The sequence below is a fragment of the Sarcophilus harrisii genome, chromosome 2 (genome assembly GCF_902635505.1).
Source record: "Sarcophilus harrisii chromosome 2, mSarHar1.11, whole genome shotgun sequence".
NCBI lineage: Eukaryota > Metazoa > Chordata > Mammalia > Dasyuromorphia > Dasyuridae > Sarcophilus > Sarcophilus harrisii.
The window spans coordinates 141137725-141161527 of record NC_045427.1 but is presented as its reverse complement, the minus strand read 5'-3'; the positions used below and the strand labels follow the sequence as shown (position 1 = coordinate 141161527).

General features: G+C 36.9%; 1 protein-coding gene across 1 annotated transcript in view; it reads left to right on the top strand.

Annotated features, from left to right (window-relative positions):
- MAL (mal, T cell differentiation protein) overlaps nt 1-20592 on the top strand; it is a 44504-nt gene extending 23912 nt beyond the window's left edge. Inside the window, exons 2-4 of the mRNA XM_003758108.4 lie at nt 8334-8501; nt 11801-11947; nt 19353-20592. Of these exons, the coding sequence (XP_003758156.1) occupies nt 8334-8501; nt 11801-11947; nt 19353-19427 (390 nt within the window). The 3' untranslated portion in view covers nt 19428-20592. The remainder of the gene's footprint in view (nt 1-8333; nt 8502-11800; nt 11948-19352) is intronic.
- The last annotated feature ends 3211 nt before the right edge of the window (nt 20593-23803 follow it).

Below are 23803 nucleotides of genomic sequence, written 5' to 3'. Positions count from 1 at the left end.
TCAGGTCTGACTTTAAGCCTAACACTGAATCCACTCAGCCATCCAGATGCCTTCTAAAAAGAATCAATAGAACAGTGGGAATGAACATTGGATCTGCAGTCCAGATACTTAGGTTTGAGGATACCTGAGCTCAGAAACTTACTAGCTATGTCACTATAGATAATTAAACTAACCTATCTGAGCCTTTGTGTTCTCATCTGCAAATTGGAGATAACTGTACTTTCTATGCCTTGCACGTGGGGCAGTTGTGAGGAAGTGTTTGATAAACTTTAAAGCACTTTAGAAATGTAAATTATTATTGTAGTTCATTTTCTTCTCCAACTCAATGATTCTTGTAATAACTTTAAGCCTGCTTCGTTCCAGTTCAGATATTTGGACCTCATTATTCTTCAGTAATAAGTGTGGGATTTACAAGAAATCGCTCATTCCCAGTTCTACAATTGTTGGTTGGGAAAGTGAAAATAGAGAAGAAGCATTTGCCAATTATCCAACAGAATCTAGGTTACTTGATCAATTGATAAACATTTATTAAGTGTCTAATTATGTGCCAGGCACTATACCAGGATAGTTAAAAGACAGTCTGTAATCTCAAGTATGTACAAACAGGTTATATACAGGATAAATTGTTTTAAAATTGCATAACGTATTTGTACATATTTATATGCCTGTTGATTGCATGTAAATGTACATTTGCATGTAGATAGTGAATTTGAGATTAGACTGCCTCTTAACTATCCTTAACAATTGGTACAGTGTCTGGCACATAGTAGACACTTAACAAAAAGAGAAGACATTAGAATTAAAAATTATTGAGAAAGACTTACTATAGAAAGTGGAATTTTAGCTGGGATTTGAAAGAAGCCAGGAAAGTCAGGAGACAGAGACAAGGAGGGAGAGAATTCCAGACATAGAAAATACCATTAAAAATCCCCAGAACCAAGAAACACACAATATGTTGTTCTAGGAAAGGCTAGGATACATTCAGCAGATAGTTAAAGGCTTGCTGAGTGACTTATAGATGAGACTCTTTGAACATCCTATAGACATCCTACTTTTCAAGGTAGTCATGCTCATATTAAGAGGCAGCAGCTGTCACTGGCACAGGCCTGAGATAGAAGGCTATTGATATATAAGGAATTTTTACACGATTATATGATTAGCTTTGGAAATGGAATTGTAAATGGAAGTATAATTTGTGAATCTTCTAATTCTTCCTCTCTGCTATATGCATTAGCTATGAAACATCTATATTTTGGCAGAAATATCATACATCATCTTTCCAGTAGAAAGCTGTTTTGCAAAGATCAGAAGTGAGGGGAAATGGTTTTCTTATTTGTGAATCGATCTGACACAAATAAATATATTTAAAATTCACATAAATAGATTTAAGGGAGCTCACCAATTCCCTCTATTTGTAGTTCTGTTATGGAGGGTAGTCATTAATTAGCTCATAATAAAACTTTATGCCTTGATCTATAATTGTCCAATATAGGGAAAAATAATAAATTACTCCATCTCTGCTAGGAAAAATCAGACTAAAATTTACCTATACTTTTGATGCATTTTAAATGCATTTTCTAAACTCTTATGAATTAAGTGGATGCTAATTCAAACAACAAATAACTGCATAAATATATGTACACACTTCAAAACACATATATTGAGAATTTTGTTCCTAGTTTCTTCCTCCTAAGGGAACACCACTCATCTGAACACACACACATACACACACACACACACACACACACACACACACACACGATCAGTGTTGAAAAATTACCCATGCATATGTTTTGTAAATAAAAAGCTTTAATTAGAGAGAGAGAGAGACAGACTCTTTTAATGTCTACTCTCAGGGGGAAGTTGGCCAAAAACTGGAGACAGGCAACTGAATTCTAATTCCTTTGCTAGCATAGGCTTGCTAGCAAACACCCCATTGCATATTCTTAATATCAATCCTGAATTTTTGTATCAAAGTACTTTCACATTCAAATGTGATGGTGTGTATGAAAGCATTCCGATAAATTGCAAAGAAATCTGAAAGCACGAAGGTCATTTTTGTCATTTTTTGTTGTGTTTAATTTTGCTTCCAACTAGGGGACCCACAAGGGGACTACATCCAAGTTATACAGCATTAACTTTATGGCTGTACTTTAATGAACCCGTGATCTATGTATCCAAGAAATCTTCTCTCCTTTCCCTTCTTTATGCTGTCTTAGTGATCTCATCAGTTCTAGGTGTTTGTCCTTCTAGACATCTGCAACACTTAATACTTTCACCTCAATGTGACATTGTTCTCTTGTGGCTTCTAGTGTCTCTTTCAGATCTAATTCTATGATCATCCTTCCTGTCTTATTGAAAAACCTTTCTCCTTTGATGAATCATCAGTGGAATCAGTTCTCGGTCATGTAAGCTCTCTTGACTTTCCACTATATACTCTATGCTTTCTCTTATTGTTCTTATCAGTCCCCATGGATTAGACTGATATTTCTATGTAGATAATTCCAAAATCTGAATTTGTAGCCCTCTCTCCCCTCCCTTCCTTGCCTTCTCCCTTTTCCTTTCCCTCTCCCTCTTCCTTTCGTTCTCCCTCTCTCTATCCTTTCTCTCTCTCTGCCTCTCTCTCTCTTTCCTTTTCCCTTTCCTTCCCTGCTTCTCTCTGTCTCTCTCTCCCTCTGTCTTTCCCCCTTCCCCTCCTTCCTTCTGTGAGCAAGTCTCTTCATCTGTACATATAACATCTCCATTTGGATATTCCATAAACAAATTCAACATGTTCAGAACAGAACACATTCTCTTTACTCTTAAACTCACCATTCCTTTCATTTCCTTGTTTCTATCAAAGACACTAACACTCATCCAGTTACCACAATTTTGCACATTTCTAATATTCCTCCCTCTTACCACTGCCTCCTGGAAATGCTGGCTTCCTTCAAGGTTTAGCTTAAATGCCACTTCCTTCAAGAAACCTTTCCCAATTTGCCAAGTAAGTGTGCCCTATTAATGTATCTAGTTTCTATGGGTCTTATATTTACCTATCTATGAACATGTTTTATCCCATAGTAGAGTGTAAATTCCTTGATATTAGGGATTGCCTCATTTATGTCTTTCTGTTGTTAGTCGACCATTTTTCAGTCATGTCTGATTCTTTATCATCACACTTGGGGTTTTCTTGGCAAACATATTGGTTTGCCATTTCCTTCTCCAGCTCATTTTACAGATGAAGGAGATAAGGCAAGTAGGTGTAAGTGACTTGCCCGAGATCACACAGTTAGGAAGTGCCTGAGGTCACATTTGAACTCAGGAATATCAATCTCCCTGACTCCGAGCTAGGTGTTCTATATATTGGGCCATCTAGCTGTCCTTTGGTTCCTGGTAAGAGCTTAGTAAATGTTTGGTTGATCTTTTTGATGTAGGTACTCTCTCCAATAATGTAGATTATAGCCCATCTCTACCTGCTCATTCAGTGAGTCTCTTGTGGAGAAATCCTCCACTCAGAGGTCATTCCCCATACTTAGGGGCCTTCCTCTAGAACCTTTAACATTACACGAGTATCTTGCTCTCTTATGTGCTGAGTACTTGGTCATTGTGGTATATGTCTTAGACCTGTGGTGTCATTGATACGAGAATTCTCCTTTAAGGAACCTTCCTTTACAAGACACTTTTTCTGTTATTTATTATATTTTTTCCTCAAAAATATTTTATTTTCCCAACTATACATATAGTTTTCAACATTTATTTTTGTAAGATTTTGTATTCTAAAATTTACTTCCTCCCTCTCTTACCAACCCCATTCCCAAGACAGCAAGCAATCTAAGATAGGTTAAATATATACAATCCTTTTAAACATATTTCCATATTTATTATGTTGTGTAAGAAAAAAACACCAAAAAGAAAAAAATAAACATGAAAAAGAAAAAGCAAACAAAGGTGAAAAATACTGTGTTTCGATCCACATTCCATCTCCATTATTCTTTCTCTGGATGTGAATGGCATTTTCATCCCAAGTATATTGTTAATTGTCTCAAATCACTGCATTGCTGAGAAGAGTCAAGTCCAACACAATTGATCATCACATAATCTTACTGTTACTGTGTACAGTGTTCTCTTAGTTATACTTACTTCATTCATTATCAGTTCATATAAGTCTTTCCAGGCTATTCTGAAATCAGCCTTCTCATCATTTCTTATAATATCCCATTACATTTATATACCTAATTTATTCAGCCTTTCTCCATCTAATGAGCATCCACTCAATTCTAATTCCTAATCACTACAAAAAGGAATGCTACAAATATTTTTGCATACGAGGGTCCTCTTCCCTCTTTTATGATCTCTTTGGGATTCAGACCCAATAGAGACACCGCTGGATCAAAGAGTCAGCATTTTTATGGAATTGTTCTCCAAATGGTGGAATCATTTCACAACTCCACCAACAATTCTACTGTTTATTCTTAACATTTGACTAAGGCAGGAGTCCTCAAACTTTTTAAATAGGGGGCCATTCACTGTCCCTCAGACTGTTGGAGGGCCGGACTATAGTAAAAACAAAAACTTTGTTTTGTGGGCCTTTAAATAAACTTCATAGCCCTGGGTGAGGGGGATAATCGTCCTCAGCTGCTGCATCTGGCCCACGGGTCATAGTTTGAGGACCCCTGAAGTATTGAAGTGTTAAATAATTTGATGAGGATCAAAATCAGAACTTAAATCCAGGACTACTTGTCTCCTATGCCAGTTCTCTATTCATTATGCCATGCAGTCTTTCTTCACAACTTTTCACTGAACATGTGCTACTATTACTCCCCCCTATTCTTTATCTCCTCATTCACTCTGGGGTAACCTACAACTTTAATTCTTCAGAAAAGAATTAGTCAATGAGTTGTGGTCATAAAATATCACTAGAAGAATATTTTTTATCGTATATTAAACGTAAACATTTCTGTATAATCCTAACAAAGAGGGAATATCCCAATGACCAGTTCTAAGCAGGAGAAGATATTAAAACTGGTTTATTCAAATAATCCATTTTTTCCTCAAATAGCAATCAATGTAATTTCAAAGAGTTCAAGTTTCTTAATCCATTAATGGATGAATGAATAAAGTACTTATTCAGTACTTACTAAGTGCAAAGCATCATACCAAATGACTAAAAACCCATGGAAGTAGTAAGAACAGGAGGTTTACAAAATTAATGAAATTAGAATCAGAGTCAAGTTCATGGATGATGTCTCACTTTTCATGGGTTACACAGTATATGAACATAAAAGAACAATTTGAAAGAATTTGAAACCACATAGCAAATCCAAAAAGGATCAAAAGGCAACACAATAAATGCAGTCACACAAAGATCAGTAGAATGAGGAGTAGGTCATGTCAAGTGGTTCAAGGTTTATGATATATTTTCTTTATCCTCAGCAAAGTGCATGGCCCAGAGTTGTCATTTTAGGTATGTCCAACTCTTTGTGATCCCATTTGAAGTTCTCCTGGTAAAGACACTGGAGTGGTTTGCCATTTCCTCCTCCAGCTCATTTTACAGTTGAGGAAACTGAGGCAAACAGGATTGTTACTTGCCCAGGGCACACAGTTAATGAGGTTGCATTTGAAGGCACAAATATGAAACTTCCTGATTCTAAGCCTCATTTACCCATTGCAGATGCTTAATAAGTGATTTGATTTCACTTTACTTTAGCATGATGTAAAGGAAAGAACCTTGGATTTGGCATCAGGGGATCTAAGTTTCGGTCCTGGCTCAATCACTTTCTAGGTGTGGGACTTTGAGAAAGTCCCTCACTTTGCTGACCTCAGTTTTCCTGCCTGTGAAATTATGTTTTTGTGGTCTATGATGCCCAACATCCTTTTCAGCTTCAAATTCTATGAACCTATAATTCTATCCCTAAATCACCACACCTAAATGAACCATAAGATGCACAAAGCTGGGTGGGAACCTAATCCTTAAAGAATGCCTTATTCATTAAGTAAAGTTCTAATGGTTACACCCAAGGGAGTTCAACTGGTCTTTGTGTGGACTATTAGAATCATGCTCTCTTGGGTCTTTTCTCATAATATTGTTTTAAGTGATGTTTGCTTTAGAAAGGGACCTATTTGTAAGCAAGGATGCAATTGCTACTTTGTCACATCAGCTGTGGTGAATTGAGTTAGAAATGATTGGGCTATTCTTTCCCCAGGCAAGTGGGGTTAAGTGACTTGTCCAGGGTCACACAGCCAGGAAATGTTAAGTATCTGTGGTCAAATTTGAACTCAGGTCCTCCTGACTTCAGGACTGGTGCTTTATCTACTGCTCCACCTAGCTGTCCCCTGATTGGGCTATTCTTAAAGACAGAATGGAACAATCTCATCAGCAGTGCTAGTTAGAACACTTTAAAAATCTAGTGCCTTACTTAATGAGAAGCAAGTTAGCATAGCAACCCTGTGAGTCTAGAAGATCCAAATTCAAGTTCCATCTCTTGATACATATTGCTGCATAATTCTGGGCAAATTATTTAAACTCTCAATGTTCCCAACTTTAAAACTACAAATGGCAAAAAGAAAAATTTCTTATACCAGTACAGTCTCAGGTTGAATTTTTTTTAAAGTACGTATATTTTTTAACCAGGTATATATTCAATCTAACTAATATCTCTTCCTTTTTTATGCCTGCTGGTCTAAATGGATCTTTAGAGTTTCTCTCTAGTCCACAAAGAATTTTCCATAGCATGCCAAAATAGATGGAATTACTCTTTTTTTCTGTACTTCTCATAATTTATTCAATTCAACAACTATCTATTAAGTGTCTACTGTGGGGAAAACACAACTTTGTGTGGAAAAGTACTAAAATGTTTTTGGTTGGCGGACTTTGTCATACCAAATTTCTTATTCTTGGCCACTGGCTCTTTTTTTTTTTTATTCCATTTATGTACTCTCAAATAAGTAACTTCCACTTACCTCACAGACTTAGAAAATAATAGGTGAATTCAAAATTGGTTCAATGATCAGATCCCAAAAGTAGTGATTTATAATGGATCAATGATAGAAAAGCTCTCTAGAAAACAGTTCCAGGGGATCTGTCCTTGGTCCTGTGCTCGACTTGAATGAAGCAATTAGTCTATAAGTATTTATGTCTACTATGAGTTGTACAAAAGTATTTTGCCATAAAGGACAAAGAGCTGGCCTCAAAGCCAGGAATCCTAGGTTCAAAAAATCTCACTTCTGACAAATAAAGATTTTGTAATTCTGGCAAGTCATTTAACCTCTCAATGCTCTTGATACCTCTCAGCAACAACTGAGTTGGTAAAGGGAGTTTCTTCACCTGAGGAAGATGCTACTGAAATCACAATTCTAATCTCTATTCCTATCCTATGTGCTGGGCACTGTATTAGGTATTGAGGGTACAAGGATGAAAGTAAAACTGGTTGTTGGCCCTCATTTTTGAAGAGAACCAAAATGGAATACTATATTGCAGTCAAAATACAGTGTGTCCCATTATGATTGGTAAGGTCAATATGAGCTACAAAAACTACAAGTCAGGCATAAACATCTGGAATAGAAATATTTCCAAATTTGCACATCATATATTTCTTTTGAGCTACTGCAATTCTGCTTTGCTCATAGAGTACAGAACCTTCTTTGCTGTGGGCACCCCATGCTGGTCCTGTCTCTGGGTCTCCCATGTCATGCTATCAATTCCAAAGAAAAACTATCCTTGCCCTCAAGGAGCTTATATTCTATCAAGAGAGACAAAGGGAAAAAGAGAGTGAATGCTTTCTCAATTCATTCACAGAGAACTGGAAGTGATAGCTAATAGATGACTGTCATACAGAAAGAAGTACAAAGTGTTATGCTTACTTCTAGCTGGGCAATGAGAATAGAGCAGGGAGATATCATTTGAATTAAGCCTTGGGAGATAGATAAGAATTATATAGGCAGAATCAGAAAGAAAGGGTTTTCTAGCAAGCTCCTTGACAGCAGAAATTTTAAAAATTTAACTTGCAGAGTAGGTGCTGATCTGCTTTGCTAGAAAGATTTTCCTCACAGGAATTCTCTATCCCATTGAAATCTCAGGATTGACTTCTGGGCAAGAAGGGATAGAGGAACCCAAATAGGCAGATAACATCAGAGAATTAGGAAAACAAAGATAAAACTAATAATTTATGTTATGAAAGATAAAGGGATAAATCATTTTAAGTAAGAATTTCCATCTTTTCTTCACCACCCTTCAAACCCACGGGATCCAAATTTCATTCATTCCTACTAATTCTGAGTTCATAGATCCTTCAAATGCCTCTACCCAATTCACAGCCTACTTTATGAATCTTTCTCCTTTCCGGTTTTCTTTGCAGATATTTGGAGGCTTGGTCTGGATTCTGGTGGCCTCTTCTAGAGTACCATTCCCAATGGTTCAGGGCTGGGTCATGTTTGTGTCAGTGTTCTGCTTCGTGGCCACAACCATCTTGCTCTTCCTCTACTTTGTCGGTGCTCATGGTGGAGATGCTTCCTGGATACCCTTGGTGAGTCAAACTCCTTTTCTACTTGCACATATGTTCATATTGCTATTGGGAGAAGACTGTCAGCCTTCTTTAGGCTAAGACCTCTATCTTTAGGGAAGCTTGCCTTCCTAGGAAACTTGGTTCACTGACTATATTATGTCTTACATTCCTCAAATATCTATGGTTTTATTGGGTTGGGTGCTTCCAGTGCTAAAGCATAGAAGGGACCTTGGAGATAGTATGATCTAGGTATTCTTAATCTGAGCTAATGAACTTGTTTTTGTAAATATTTTGATAATTGTATTTCAATATAATGGGTTTCCTTTTATAATACTCTGCATTTTATTTTATACATTTAAAAAATATGATCATGAGAAGTGATCCATAGGTCTCACCAGATGGCCAAAGGAACTGTGACACCAAAAATGTTAAAAGTCCCAGATCCTAGAATCACACTCCTCTCCCCCCACCCCAAGTTTTTTTTTCTTTTAACAGTCCAGAGAAATGAAATGACTTCATCGTGGTTATGTAGAATGTTAATAGTGTAGCCAGTGCTCAAAGCCAAGTCATCTGAACCTAAGTTCTGTGTTCTTCCCTACTTATGTGTGCTTCCTGTGTACTTCCTTACCCTATACTATTAATCAATCAAAAAGTATTTATTAAATGTCTCCTGGGCATCCAGAACCAAAGATTAAACAGTTCCTACCCTCAAGGTGCTTATATTCTTATAAGAGATAATCTTCTGAAGCTTCATAAATTGTCTTTGAGAGATGACTGTGACTGAAAATTTTCTCCAAATTTAGCTTAATATATGTCAGTCATGACATGATAGGTCAATATATGAAGAGTCAATAAATGATTGGTGCTCAAAATACTTCCAGTTGAGTGGGAATAAATCAGAGCTTGTGTACTACTGATCCAGCCCCCTAAAAGCCCAGCTAAAAACTAGGGTGAAACATTACAATGGAACCATAATGGCAAAACATTACATATAGTTCTTCTGAATAATTAGTCTGTAGAGATTCTATGTGACCTTGCTAATATTTACCTCTTTAAACCTCCTACTAATTCACTTTACCTCTTTTTGCTTCTACCACAAATAACTAGAATAAAATAATACTTTTAAAACACTTTGCTAAATATACAAATTATGACCAATTTAAAGTGAAATAAGAATATTGCCCCTCAGTCTCAGTTTTCTCATTTTTTAAAAATGGGGACAGTATTATCTTCCCTAGCCCTCATTGGGTGATCATGAGTCTCAAAAAAGAGGGGAAAAAATCTGCTATTATAAAGCAACCAGCGTACAATAATATTGCTTTCATTGTGTTTAATCCTGCTGTCTTGATCCCTTAGCACTGAGCCAGTGCTTGTCTTAGAAGATTCTCTGGGCTACAAATGGAAACTTCTACCCTATGCCCTGGCAAGCACACTCAAAAGTGGAAGTGCTCCAGGGTTAAGTAAATATGATGTAGCATAAAGAATGTTGGATTTTGAGTCATAGAGCCTGAGTTTTAATCTTGTCTCTGCCACTTACGTACCTGGGTGAGTTTGGGCAAATGGCTCAACCACTCTGGGACTCTTTCTTTAAAATAAGGGAGATGATCTCACACTCAACCAGTCTTCAAAAATGTCCAAAAATAAGAATAGTTCATATTAGAAAAGTTGTCTAGAGACAGGCTTGCTGATACATTGTTGGTGGAACTGTAAGTTGGTAGTCATTCTGCCAAGCAATTTGGAATTATGAAAAGGAAGTGACTAGAGAGGAGAGACTAGAGATGATCAGAAATTCTACTGCTAGACATAGACCCCAAGGTCTTTGACCAAAAACAAAAAAAAAGTGAATCCCTATCAATGGGAAATGGCTAAATAAATTGGGATATGTGAACAAAACCGAATATTACTGTGCTATAAGAAACAATGAACGTAAGTTTAGATACACTTAGAAAGATTTACATATAACTGATGCAAAGAACAAATAATCAATTACGGAAATGGAAAGACCAAAACCAGTCACCAAATCACCAAATCACCAAAATTCACCAATCACCATACCCACCAAATCACCAAATCACCAAAAATCACCTGAAGATGAATATTGCAAAATTGAAAAGGCCAACTTTGGTTCCTTTGCAGAAGTGGAGGTCAAGAAGGCATGGAACTTTGCTTAGAATGTCAGATTTTTCTTTTTTCTTTTTTCTTTTTTTTTTGGATGTGTTGATTATTTTGCTGCAACTTTTTCCTATTCCCTTCAAAAAATTAATTTTTTTAATCCATAATTTTCTTTCTTTTTTAATTAAAGCTTTTTATTTACAAAACATATGCATGGATAATTTTTCAACATTGATCCTTGCAAAGCCTTTTGTTCCAAATTATTCTTTCCTTCCCCTGACACCCTCCCCTAGATGGCAGGTAGTCCAATACAAGTTAAATGTTAAAATATATGTTAAATCCAATATATGTGTACATATTTATACAATTATCTTGCTACACAAGAAAAATTGGATCAAGAAGGAAAAAAAATTGAGAAAACAAAACAAAATACAAGCAAACAACAACAGAAAGATTGAGAATGCTATGTTGTGGTCCACACAGTAAAAAAATTTATTTGTTAAAAGACATAGCTCTCAAGGAGAGAGGAAAGGATATGTAATAAATAAATATAGGCATATATAAGTAAAAATGATTAATAAAAGATCCACTTTTAAAATAAGTAAGTTAGACTCAGTGGCCTCTGAGGTCCCTTCCAAATAGAAATGGCGACATTAATAAAATGTCACATCACTACATACACCATTAAAATTATCTCTGCCTCCAAGAATTTGAAGTAGTTGGAAATGATTCCTGAGGGGAGGCAATGAAGTTTCCAGGGACAGCTCTCTGAGTTGCCTATTGCTAGCTTGTGATAAAGGGGAAAGGGAGATATCCAGTGACATTTGGTTTGATTTTCTTTCTTCCTAGCAATAGGGAAAGCCACGTTTAACTAACTGCCTTTCAAACTGAGACCAAGTTCTTGACCAGGACACAATTTCTTCTTAACCTTTCTGGTGCTGTGCCCACCCTCTGGAAGTCTGGTGATGCCTATAGATCCAAGATTATGAAAGAAGTAAATTATATAGAAATGCAGTTATTAAAATTACCTCCCAAGGGGGTAACCTACCAATGAAGTCACAGGTCCTTGAAGGTTTGAAGGAAGAAATTCCTTCTTATGAATAGCTTGGCTATTACTTCCTTTATCACGTCTTTTGTGTTTTGCATATTCCCTCTCATGGGGTCTTTTGCTTCTCTCCACTGACTGGTTCCTTTCTGTGACATTCCAGGACGTGTCCTATCATTTGATTGCAGCTCTTTTTTACCTGAGTGCTTCAGTCCTAGAAGCTTATGCTACAATTGCTTTAAAGAAACATTCTGGATTGGCTGGATTTAATGAAACCTTTAAACATTACCAAGAAAACATCTCTGCAGTGGTAAGTTCATTCATTTAACAAGCATTTCTTTAACATCTACTATGTTTAAGATAGTAGGCTCTGGAAAGATAAAGACACCCCCCCCCCAAAAAAAAAAAACTCTATTCTCAAAGAATTTACATTCTATTAAGGGTAATAAGAACATAGAAAGTAAATACAAAGTAATATAATATGATGGTGGTAGAGAGCACCGGCAATCAGGAGATTAAGAAAAACCCAACCGATGTGATATCTGAACTAAGTCTTGGAGGAAGCTAGAGAGTCTACAATGTGGTAGTGATGGGGGAATGCAGTCTACAAAGAGAGAGCAGCTTAAATAAAAACAGAAGATTAAAGATAGAAAGAACTAAATACTAAAGATATGAAGGAACAGTCAGTCCTAATTGACTGAGAACTTAAAATACAGAAAGGAGATTAGGTATATAACAATACCACAAAGATAGAAAATGAGAGGGGACAATGTTGCATGAAAAGAGAATACAGGATGTGAAGTCCTGGAGGCCTCTGACATGTTAGGGATATGATCTATAACCACTGACTCTAAATTCACTGATCTTTCCACTGCACTAACAAAACTTGGGAGTAAGAAACAGAGTATTAAATGACTCCAGAGCCTTGGTCTATGCTGCCCACCTTCCCTCCATCACCATAACAACTGGAGGAAAAGAATAAGTGTCAAAGTCAGGGATTGAAGTGTCAGGAATTTGACTTCTCTGGGTTCCAAGTCTTTTAACAAGACTGAGAAAATCTGTGGTCTCCTCTTGACAATAGGTTATTGAGCTCTTATTGTGTTGGTATAAAGCATGGTATAGCAATGTTATAATGATGTGATAAGTTGGATTGGAGGCAGAATCACGTAGGTTCAAGTTTCATCTCTGATGTAAACTTTCCTAACACAAATTATGACCAAAATAAAAAAGAAAAAGAAAAATGTCTCTCAGTCTCAGTTTTCTCATCTGTTAAATAATATCTTCCCAACCCTCCCCTTCCTTTTGTGTTTATGGGTCTTAAAAAAAAAGAAAAGAAAACAATGCTTTGTTACTGTAAAGAAATCTATGAGCATGAAATATTGTTGTTATTATAATGCAATTATTTTAATCTCTTATGCATTCAGGGAGCCAGTCAACTCAATAAAACTATAAATTGCAGAAACATCAATCTGCATTGGTTAAAAAAAAAAAAACCTACTTACTAGGAAGTCTATGTAAATAGTACTTGACACATAGTAAAACAATTAGTGACTTTTCATATATCAATAAAATCACAAGTAATGCAACCTTACCCTGCTCCCTACATCACCATATGCAAGTATATAAGGCAAATAGAGGATCTATAGTCCTAGGGTCTTAGGGTCAGAATGTCCACGGTTCAAATATATCCCCTGATGTTTAGTGGGATAGCCCTGTGTCTCAGTGGCTCAGAGGATTAAGTCTGGAGTCAGAAAGACTGGTCTTCCTGAGTTCAAATCAGGTCTTAGACACTTATTAACTATGTGATCCTGGGAAAATCACTTAACTCTATTTACCTCAATTTCCTCATCTGAGGATACCAAGGCAAAAATCTCAATTAGTCCCTGTCCTGTAAGAGCTTGTGGGTTTGTGGGGATGAGTCCTACTCACATAAGTCAACACAAGATAATTGGAGGAGCCAGAAACCAAACACTAACTGAGGGAATGAGGAGAGGCTTCCTGAAGGGAGTAACTTCATACTTGATCCTTGAAGGAAGGGTAGGAATGCGAATTGTTTAGGCATTTTTCAGTCATGTGCAACTCTTCATGAACCCATTTGGAGTTTTCTTGGCAAAGATAATGCAGTGTTTTGCCATTTCCTTTTCTAGCTCATTTTACAGATGAGGGAACTGAGGCAAACAGTATTAAATGACTTGCCCAGTATCACACAGGTTAATAAATGACGAAGTCTGGATTTGAATTCAGGTCTTCTTGACTCCAGGCCCAGCATTCTATCCACCACACCTAACTGTCCTTGGAATTTGAAGATACTCCATAATCGTTACACAAGACTCCAGATCCATCAAGCTGAGCTTAGGATATCTGTTTTCAGAAAAAGTTTCCATGCATTATATATAGATAGACCTGTGTGTATTACTAACCCTGGGAGATGGATTGTTTGCAAAATCCTTTAGTTTCATAGATTTTAGAACTGAAATAATAATAATTACTCAAATGTATATAATAGCACTTTATAATTTTGAATGGTTTTTTTTGTTGGGTTTTTTTATGCCAGTCATTTCTTGATAAATAATCCCCTTGTTATTGAACCTTATCTTATAGCAAAGAAAAACCAGTTAAGCAAAACCCAACCCACTGCTAGCAATGTTGCAACATTCAGTCCCCCAATGTCTAATATCTCTAATTAGAAAAGAGAGATAGCATCTTATTATTCAGAAATCACTTTCTTCATGACAACACTGTATGATAAAAATACCAAGTGAAAAAATGATAGTTCCAAGAGTTATGAATCAGTGTGAGTAAGCATCAGAAGCAGTATAAAAACCCAAGTCCTCTACCACAACACATCTAAATCCAAATCCAGCCTCAGTTACTTACTAGCCTGTGTAAGCCTGGACAGTCATTTAAGCCTATTTGCCTCAGTTTCCTTCTCTGTCAAATGATCTGGAGAAGGAAATGGCAAATCATTCCAATATCTTTGCTAATTATAATAATCAGCAGAGTCAAATAGCAGAGCCAAAATTCGAACTTAGTTTCTCTTACTCAAAACCCAATGATTTTTCCATTAGGACATTTCTTCCCCCTTTTCTTTTGGCTGAGAAATCTGAGTTCCATGTGACTTGGCCTAATCTAAGAAATAACTTGGCACCAGAATCCCCAAACTCCTGACTTTTACCCCGGGCCAAATTCATGAGACAAGGATAGATTACAAAAATGTGGGCTCATGGTACCATTTTTACCTGGAATCGGAATCCTTTGACCTTGGACAGTCTTAATCTTTTTTTGTGTCATGGACCCCTTTAGCAGATTAAAGTCTATGGACTCCTTCTCATAATCATATTTTTAAATGCACAAAATACATAGTGGTACAAAGAAAACCAAAGGTTAGTGAAAACAAAGATGTAGTTGTTTTTCTGTCCAAAATTCTCAGGCCCTTCAGGTTAAAAACCTCTGGATCAAGTAATGAAAGGAACTCATTGCCTCCCAAGACAGCCCATTTTACATTCTGATAACTCATTATTAGAAAGTTTTTCCTGATAGCAAGCAACCTTGCTCATCTTATAATTTCCACCTGTTGAAATAATCAATAACTCCTAATCTGAAAATAATCAAAACATATTTAATACCCCTTCCATACAACAGATTTCAAATATTTATTCACAGGTCTTTTCTTCTCCAGGATAATCATTCCCAATTTCTTTAGCCTATCTTTGTCTGAGATGGACTTAATACCCTTCATCATCCCAAGTTCTCTTCCACTTATCGATGTACTTGCTAAAATACAACATTCAAAACTAAAAACAATATTTCAGAGGGAGTCTGACCAGGGCAAAGCATACAATAGGCCTCTCATTTTCATAGCCATGAATGCTCTGCTCTTAAGTCAGGGTAAAATCCTCTGGTTTTGCAGCTGCCATATTACTCTATTGATTTCTGTTGAATTTGATAAACATCAATCAGTCATTCAAATTAACACTCACATTTTTTAGATGAAGAAACTGAAATGTTTGTAAGAAAATGACTTGTTTAAGGTCAGCCAGATAAACTAAGGATTCAGATCTAGATTTCCTGATGATCTAGAAGTAACAGGGAATCTTTAGCCCACATGGGCAACATTCACAGGACCCATTTCTCATCCTTCTCCATATGACTCCACCCCTCACTTAGTAAGTTAACGAATGTATTTTGATAGAGTAGTTCTCTACAGCCTCATTTAGTTTCCCTCCAGCATAGTGGTTTCATAGAGAATACTTAAAGGTTCCTGGATGACTTATTTTAAATTACTATTATTAGCTAACTTGGGTTACTTATTGTTTTCTTCCAATGAAAACCAGAATACTTTTACAGCCATGATTCCATCCCTGGAGAGGGGAGGGCAGAGACAGGGCCCAGATTATGGTTTGTAGGCATGTCTAAGTCAGTGAAGGACAAAGGGAATAAAATAACTTGCCTGGACTAGAATATTCTGACCTTATGTCCTTAAGTCATTAAACCAGTTTTTGAAATTCACTTTAGAAAGGCAGTAGATAAGCTTTCAAAGTCTCACCTGCCAAACCAGTACCTGAAAATAAAGCTGCTCAGGGCAAACAGAAGGCGTAGAATGATGAGAGATAGTGGACCCTGAGTTACACTGGGAACTGGGCAGAGTTTGCCTTTATCTTATTCTTTCCTGTTCCCTCCCTTGGACATGACAAGTGGCCAGGAACTATTCCATACTCTAGATTTTTTATTTCTTTTATTTTACCCAGCAAAATTTGCTTGTGTTTTTTTCCTCCCATAAAATTTTCTATTTGATAATAATGGGCTAAATCTGATAGAAAGAAGGGAGTAAAGGGAAAAGAAGCATGTATTAAGAATGTACTATGGGTCAAGCATCATACTAAATGCTTTATAGATATTATCCCATTTAATCTCATAACTACTTATCTGGGAGGTAGATGTTATTTTTTATACCCCACTTTATAGTTGAGAAAATTGAGGAAATCAGAGACTACTATATGATCTGCCTTAAACCAGACAGCTTTGAGTAGCTTGAAGTCAGACTTTAAACTCAAGAATTTCTGTATCACCTCACTAGTATTCATGGACATGTATCCTTAAAAATGGATATCTCTGTGTTCCTTAGAAATTTCTAAAAATAAAAAAAGATTCATATAATTGTAAAAAGAAATGGAATAGACCTGCAATATCCTCTGACCAAACAGTTCATTATAAAACTGAGATTCAGACAAGTCAAGCTCATGATCACACAGCTCATTCATGGCAGAACTGAGACTAGAAGCTGGAAGTTCATGATAATGTGCTATCATTAATAGGGCAATCTCTTCAGGTAGCATCATGTTTTGATCTTCAAAAATGCACGCTATTTCCAGGATACACCTTAGCAGACTAGTATGTTGGAGTGAATGTGTGGCTGGGGTGGAGGAGGGGAAAGCTTTGGAGTTCCAGGTAAGTAGGTTTTCAGCTGCCCTTCAAATTATAGTCTGGAGGCAATTTCCTAGAGTAATCCTAAAGGAAGAAGTGACCAGAGGGAAGGGATCATGTCCTCTCCTCTCCCTGAGAACAGCAGTAGCTACTGAAAATAGAAAATGTATCCATGTCCTGGAAAAAGTAAATAGTTTTTCAAGCAGCATGGACCTTTGGACCTTTGGACCTTTGGAGCAGAATATAAGAAAAAAATCCTTAGAAAAGAAGCTAGAAAGATTAGAGATTAGCTCCTTTGTCTTCTGTTAGCTCGCAAGCATTTGTTAAGTGATTACTATATACCAGGTTATTGCACTAAGCCCTAGAGATACTAAGAAAGGCAAAAACATTCCCTGCCCTCAAAGATCCTTTGTGTGTTTTTTTCCCTTTTCACTTAATAGTATTATATTTTTTCCAACTACATGTAAAAATAAATTTTCAACATTCATTTTTGTAAGATTTTGAATTCCAAATTTCCCACCACCACCACCCCAGCCAAGACAGCCAGCAATCTGATATAGGTTATACATGTACAATCATTTTAAACATATTTCCCATACTAGTTCTGTTGGGAAAGGTCTCCGTATGTGAATAGCATTTTCCACCCCAAGTCTACTGGAATTGTTTTGGATCATTATATTGTTGAAAAGAGTTGTCTATCATAGTTGATCATCATGCAATGTTGCTGTTACTGTGGATAGTATTCTCCTGGTTCTGAAGGAGCCCATATTCTAATTGGGGAGAAAACAGACAAACAATGTATAATCAAAAGGGTTTGAAAATTTTAAAGTACTTTATATATGTAATTTTGCAAAAAAAAAAGCATGCAAATAAAATATTAGTGATAATGCTAGTCATTATGTACATGGTAAGCTTATAGAAGAGCAATGAAAAGCAATTTCAGTGGAAAGGCACTGAGCAGGGAGATATGGGAAGGCTTCCTATAGAAGGTGACCCAACACCTACAATGTCACAAGTGACCAAATGAGTATATAACTGTCATTTGTTTTCCGGCAGGCTATGCTGGTCATTCCAAAGAGATAGGGAGAGATCCTTCTCAAAAGCAAGCTCTTCAGATAGAAACTTTTGATATACGCTCAGCCCAGACCTAAACAAGACTCAAAGGAATTCTTTCTCATCCCTTGCCTTGATGAGAAACTTAAAGATAACTTACAAATTATCAAGAGAAGATAAAGGGAAGAGACAAAATGCAAATAAAGTTAAACAGAAATAACAACATAACCCATGTGTATATTAATTACAATTACTGAAGGAAAAAACCCAACAACAGCATCAAAACTTGACAAGTACCCAGACAAATTCAGAAGGGGACAAGGAGCCAGTAAAATTAAATTAAAAGTTAAAAATGCAATTAAAATAGAATGAAATAAAATATATAATTTCATAGATGTCGTTGAATTTTCAAGTTTTAATTATTTATTCCATATTTCTCAGTTACTTTTCAATCATATTTGACTCTTTGTGACCCCATTTGGAGTCTGCTTGCCAAAGATACTAAGTGGTTTCCATTTCCTTCTCTAAATTATTATCCCCTCTGGGGATGGGGAAACTGAGACAAATAGATTTAAATGACTTGCCCAGGGTCACACACGTAGTGTCTGAGGCAGATTTGAATTCAACAAGATGAGTCTTTTTGACTTCAGACCTGGCACTTTATCGTACCACTCTATCTACTCCACAATTAGATTATATTTATTGAGAGATATTGAATTTATAATAATGCTAACACTTTGAAATAAATCCATATGTATAATGGTCTAGACAAGGGAGCCAAAAGATCTGAGTTCTAATCCCTGCTCTATCATTTAGTGACTGTGACCTCAGGCTTGTCCTTTCTTCTGTAAAGTGAGGAGATCGGACTAAATAATCTCTGAGATCTCTTCCAACTCAAATTCTAGAACCATATAACTTTTATCTTTATATATACCAGGTATACACACACACACACACACACACACACACACACACACCATGGTGGCTGAAGTCAGTGACAATGGGGCACTTGCCTTTATGGGGGAAGAGGCTTATAATGGGGTTCTTTGACTCTATCATTAGGGGCAGTGAAAGTCACCTGTGCTTGTACCTCTATCTGGTTTGGTCTGTGTTCTATAATGTTAGCTGTTAGTAAGCTTGAGCATAATGAAACACAGAGTAAAACAAAGAATGACTCTTAATCTGTATCTTTTCATTTAATCCTATGCACTGATTCTTGCCCCTTTATTTGGTTACAGGTATTTGCATATGCTGCCACTCTGACATATGTGGTCCATGCAGTATTTTCTTTAATCAGATGGAAGTCATCATAAAGTCCTGTGGAAGTTTACCCAAAAATCCAGAAGGTGTTAACTGATTGGCCATCCTTCCAGGGTAGCTTTTTAAAAGTTGGGGATGCTTAAATGGATCTCTGTTCTCTTGTATAAAATGGGGGGGGGGGGGTGGGGGTGGAAACCTATCTGTTTTTTGTTGGTGTTTATCTTTACTGTCTCACATAACTAACTATATAGAGAGAGTCAGGGGCTTGCTGTGTTTATTCCCAAATATTGACTTCTTTTTCTCTTCATTATTTCCTGTTTATGAGGTGCTAGGGAGAAGGTAGATGGCAAAATGAGATTCCTCAGACCCCTTTGCTGAGTCCCAAGAACCATAGATGATATCTTCCCATGGCCACTTTTGATCTCACTCACTATCCCATGCATGGTTTTAGATCCTTAGGGGATCTTGTCTGTGCTAGGGTCCCAACAGATTCTTTCTGCAACCAACAGCAGATGATGTATCAGCCATGGAAGGGGAGATGAGCTATGAAACAATATAGATATTGGGTGGGTACATAAGACATACCAAGGATACAGCCTCTACATCCTTTAGTTTCTTTTCTTTATGAAATATTTTCATACCAGTTTTCTTATAAAAATCTCCAGCCTCAACCAAGACTTCCAGCCAGGGTTTACATGAAATCCCTTGGTTATAATTGAATGGTGCCTCCCTGACCCAGTAAAGCTCAGATAGCAACTGTGTATTGACATTATCCTATGCCTCTCAGAGAAGTAGGATTCTGTGGAATTTTTTTATGGTATCCCAGCTGAGCATCTCCATGGAATGGTGTTAGTCCTTGATAACCCCTTTTCAAGTTTTAAATGTTTGTATTTGCCAATATCACTTCTCTACTTCATCTGTGACTTTCAAAATGCCACCATTATCTATCAGTCAACCAACAAATATTTGTGGAGTGGCCATTGCAGGCCCACCTCTGTTGACAGTCGTCTTTACAACACCTCCTTTACTACAAGGCAAAATGAATTTTGCTGTCCTACCAAAATATCCTTTGAATCTGGAAAAAATTATCCCAAATGGGTTATTTTGATTGTATTAAAAAAAAAATCTACTCAGAAACTCTCTTTAGAGAGTGGGGCAAGTATTTTGTTCAATAGATTTTCAAATATCAGTGACAACAATAAACTCTATTTTCAACAACTTGCTTGGGTCATTCAGAGAATAAAAGGATTCACACTTCAAGGTTCTGCTTATCAGGTGACAGATATTCCTTTCATGTTGCTATAAGTTGTTTTATGATAAAAAGAAAAGAGATTATTTAGAAATCCATAAGCATATAAGGAGCCTGCCACATAGAGTTGACCTAGAGCAATGGTTCTCAAAGTATGGTCTAGAGAATGCTGGGGGGTCTCTGAAACCCTTTTAGAGGGTCTACAAATTCAAAAATATTTTTATTTCCGATATGGTAAATGTCTATAAATATAATTCAGATAAACAAAAACGCTTTGGAGAGATCCTCAATCATTTTTAATAGGATAAAGATACTGAAAATAAAAGTTTGAGAACCACTGACCTAGAGGCTTCTGGGATCCAATATACATATGCTCCCAAATATCATATTCTCTTCTTATGATCTTACATCTCTTCACAGTTCCCAAAGCACTTTCACCCACATCTCTATGAATCCTTTTAACAATCCTAGTAGAGATTACTATACTCATTCAATACATGAGAAAACAATAGAGAGATGAAAGGATTTGTCCCATGGGAATCAAGATCAGAAGATGATATATCCAGCCATGAAACATCATAGATGTTGGGTGGCTACATAAGATTGGATTGGTCCCATGGTCCCTTGGTCCCATGACTAATGAAGGGAAAAGTCAATACTGGAGCCCAGGGTTCTCAACATGTAGGCTAGTTGCTTTGCCTCCTATCCTGCTAGTGATATATCTGATAGTAACCAATATTTATATAATACTTTAAAATTATATGCTGCTTTATATATATCTCACTGGAACCTCATTACTGCTTTGCGAGGTAGGTATGCTAGATGTTACTATTCCCACATTACAGCTGTGATGTACTGTGATAGCTGAACTTCTCTCTTAATTTGTTTTTGTTAGAGCTTCAGTTATCAGGGATCTCATGGAAGTGGAGATACTCTCACCATTTCTCTTTAGAAGCCCTAATTTTCAAAAGAATTGATCTTCATTATAGTCATTCATCCACACAATGAAAGGAGAAACTGTTCTTTTTTATTTTCTTCTCTCTTGTTCACCCCTCTGCCAAGCCTCCAGAAATATTTTTAACAGCAAGAGTGACAAATAAATAAAAATCAGTATAGTGGGAAAAAATTATCTCTCCATGGATGTCACAAACACTCATGCTATATCCTAAGTAATTGCACGCCTTTTTCTCCACTTCCCATGCTGGTTGTTGCCCTATACATAAGGAGATTAGAAACAATTCTTAGTGTGACTTGAGGTTCTGGAAATTTTCAGTGGCCAAAAATATACAACACATGAAAACTATCTTTACATGTAACTGGAAAAAATATTCTTAAGTGAAAAATATATGTGTGCATGTATGTGACACACACACACAAAATACATTCTCAGCCACAGAGTCCAAACTTCTCAAACGAAGTTATTCCTTTAAGTTAATATTTTAAGAGTTGTTTGTCCTTTGTTCTTAAAGAGGACCAAGACATAAGGGAGGTGATGCTATGACATGCCAGTGAATTGGATTTCAGTGAGGGAGAGCTGTGCAAGGTTATCTGTCTCACTTTCCCCTCCAGAGCCATCTGGATCCAAAAATAGGTCAAGAAAAGAGGAGATAGCATCTTAGCATTATAGATTTAGAGCTGGAGAGGTTCTCATAGAACATCTAGATCAAATCTTATTTTACAAATTAAGAAACTGAGATGAAGTGATTTGTTTAAAATCAGACAGGCAAGTTTCAGAAGCAAGATTTGAACACAGGCCCTCAGATTCTAAATATAGTCTTCCATCCAATACACGATGCTATGTAAACTGGTAGCTTCTATTAGGCTCTTAGTTACCCAGCAGTAGATCTGAATGAATGGGAGACAGCTGGGAAAGCAAAGGGCTAAAAACACATGGGAGTTGCCTAGCAGGGCTTTCCCACAGAAGAATAAGAACACAGGATATCCAGTTTCACCTGCTCTCTGCTCTTGCCGACAGCTGTCCTTGAGAGTCTGTCATGGGACACAGGGAGAGAGCTTGTACTCCCAAATGAAGCTTGGGACAAAGCCTTGGTTGCTCAGGAGTCCACTTGGGATGCTACAATGGTCCTAACATCCTGCCTTTGTGGAGATTTCCAATGTTAGAACTTGAAGAAACCTTAGAGATCTTCAAGTCCACCTCCCACCTACCTCTTACAGAGGTAGAAGCTGAGGACAAGTCCGAGAAGACAAATGATATGTCCTGATATGTTCCTGGTCACACAGCTATTAAATGGCAGAAGCTATACTCACACAGATCTTTTGAAGCCAAATTTCTACTTTGTCATTCTTCCTCATGAATTTTCTTCTGAATAAAAATAATGTGGGGCAGAGATATTCTCCAGGGAAAAGATCAGGTCCTCATATATGCTACATTACTATCAGTCAAGTTATATTTTCAGCACTGATGAGACCTAACATCCCTTATAGTAGCCGTCTTCAGGATTTTTCCTAATGGATCCGGATCTAGGTTCCAGATTGCCCCACTAATAGTGGGGCAATAGTCTGTAACTATTTCTGAGTCTTCTTGGCTTCTTAATAATTCCTTTATCCATTTCAGGAATGGTATAGTGGGCAGAGTGTTGGGCCTGGAGCCAGGAATACATCTCCCTGAGATGTATTCTTTATCTGGCCTTAGGTACTAGCTATGTGACTGTGGGCTAATCATTTAACTATTTTCTTCCTCATCTATAAAATGAGCTGGAAAAGGAAATGGCAAACCCACTCCAGTGTCTCTGCCAAAAAAACAAACCCCCCCAAAAAACACCAAATGGGGTCACAAGAGTCAGATGTTGTATTATTAAACAGTAAAGGAGAATTTTTGTCCCTAGATCTATGATTTGAGAAACCCCTTCAATAACATTTGTATGTATTCAGTGCTTAGTACAGTATCTGGTACAGAGTAGGTACTTAATAAATGCTTATTAACTAAGTGCCTAATCTATGAAATGCACCTGTAAATTCAAAGATAATTTGAGGCTCCAGCCCACAAATGCTTCCAGTTTGATAGGTTCAATCAGACATATATGTAGATAAGCAACATAAATAATAAGTGGTTAAGATCACCTACCTGGGGATTGCACTTTAGTCTACTTTCCTACTTCTTACATGGCTCATTACTTCACTGGACTTTTCCCAAGGGAATGAGTAGGCTTGCAGAACCTT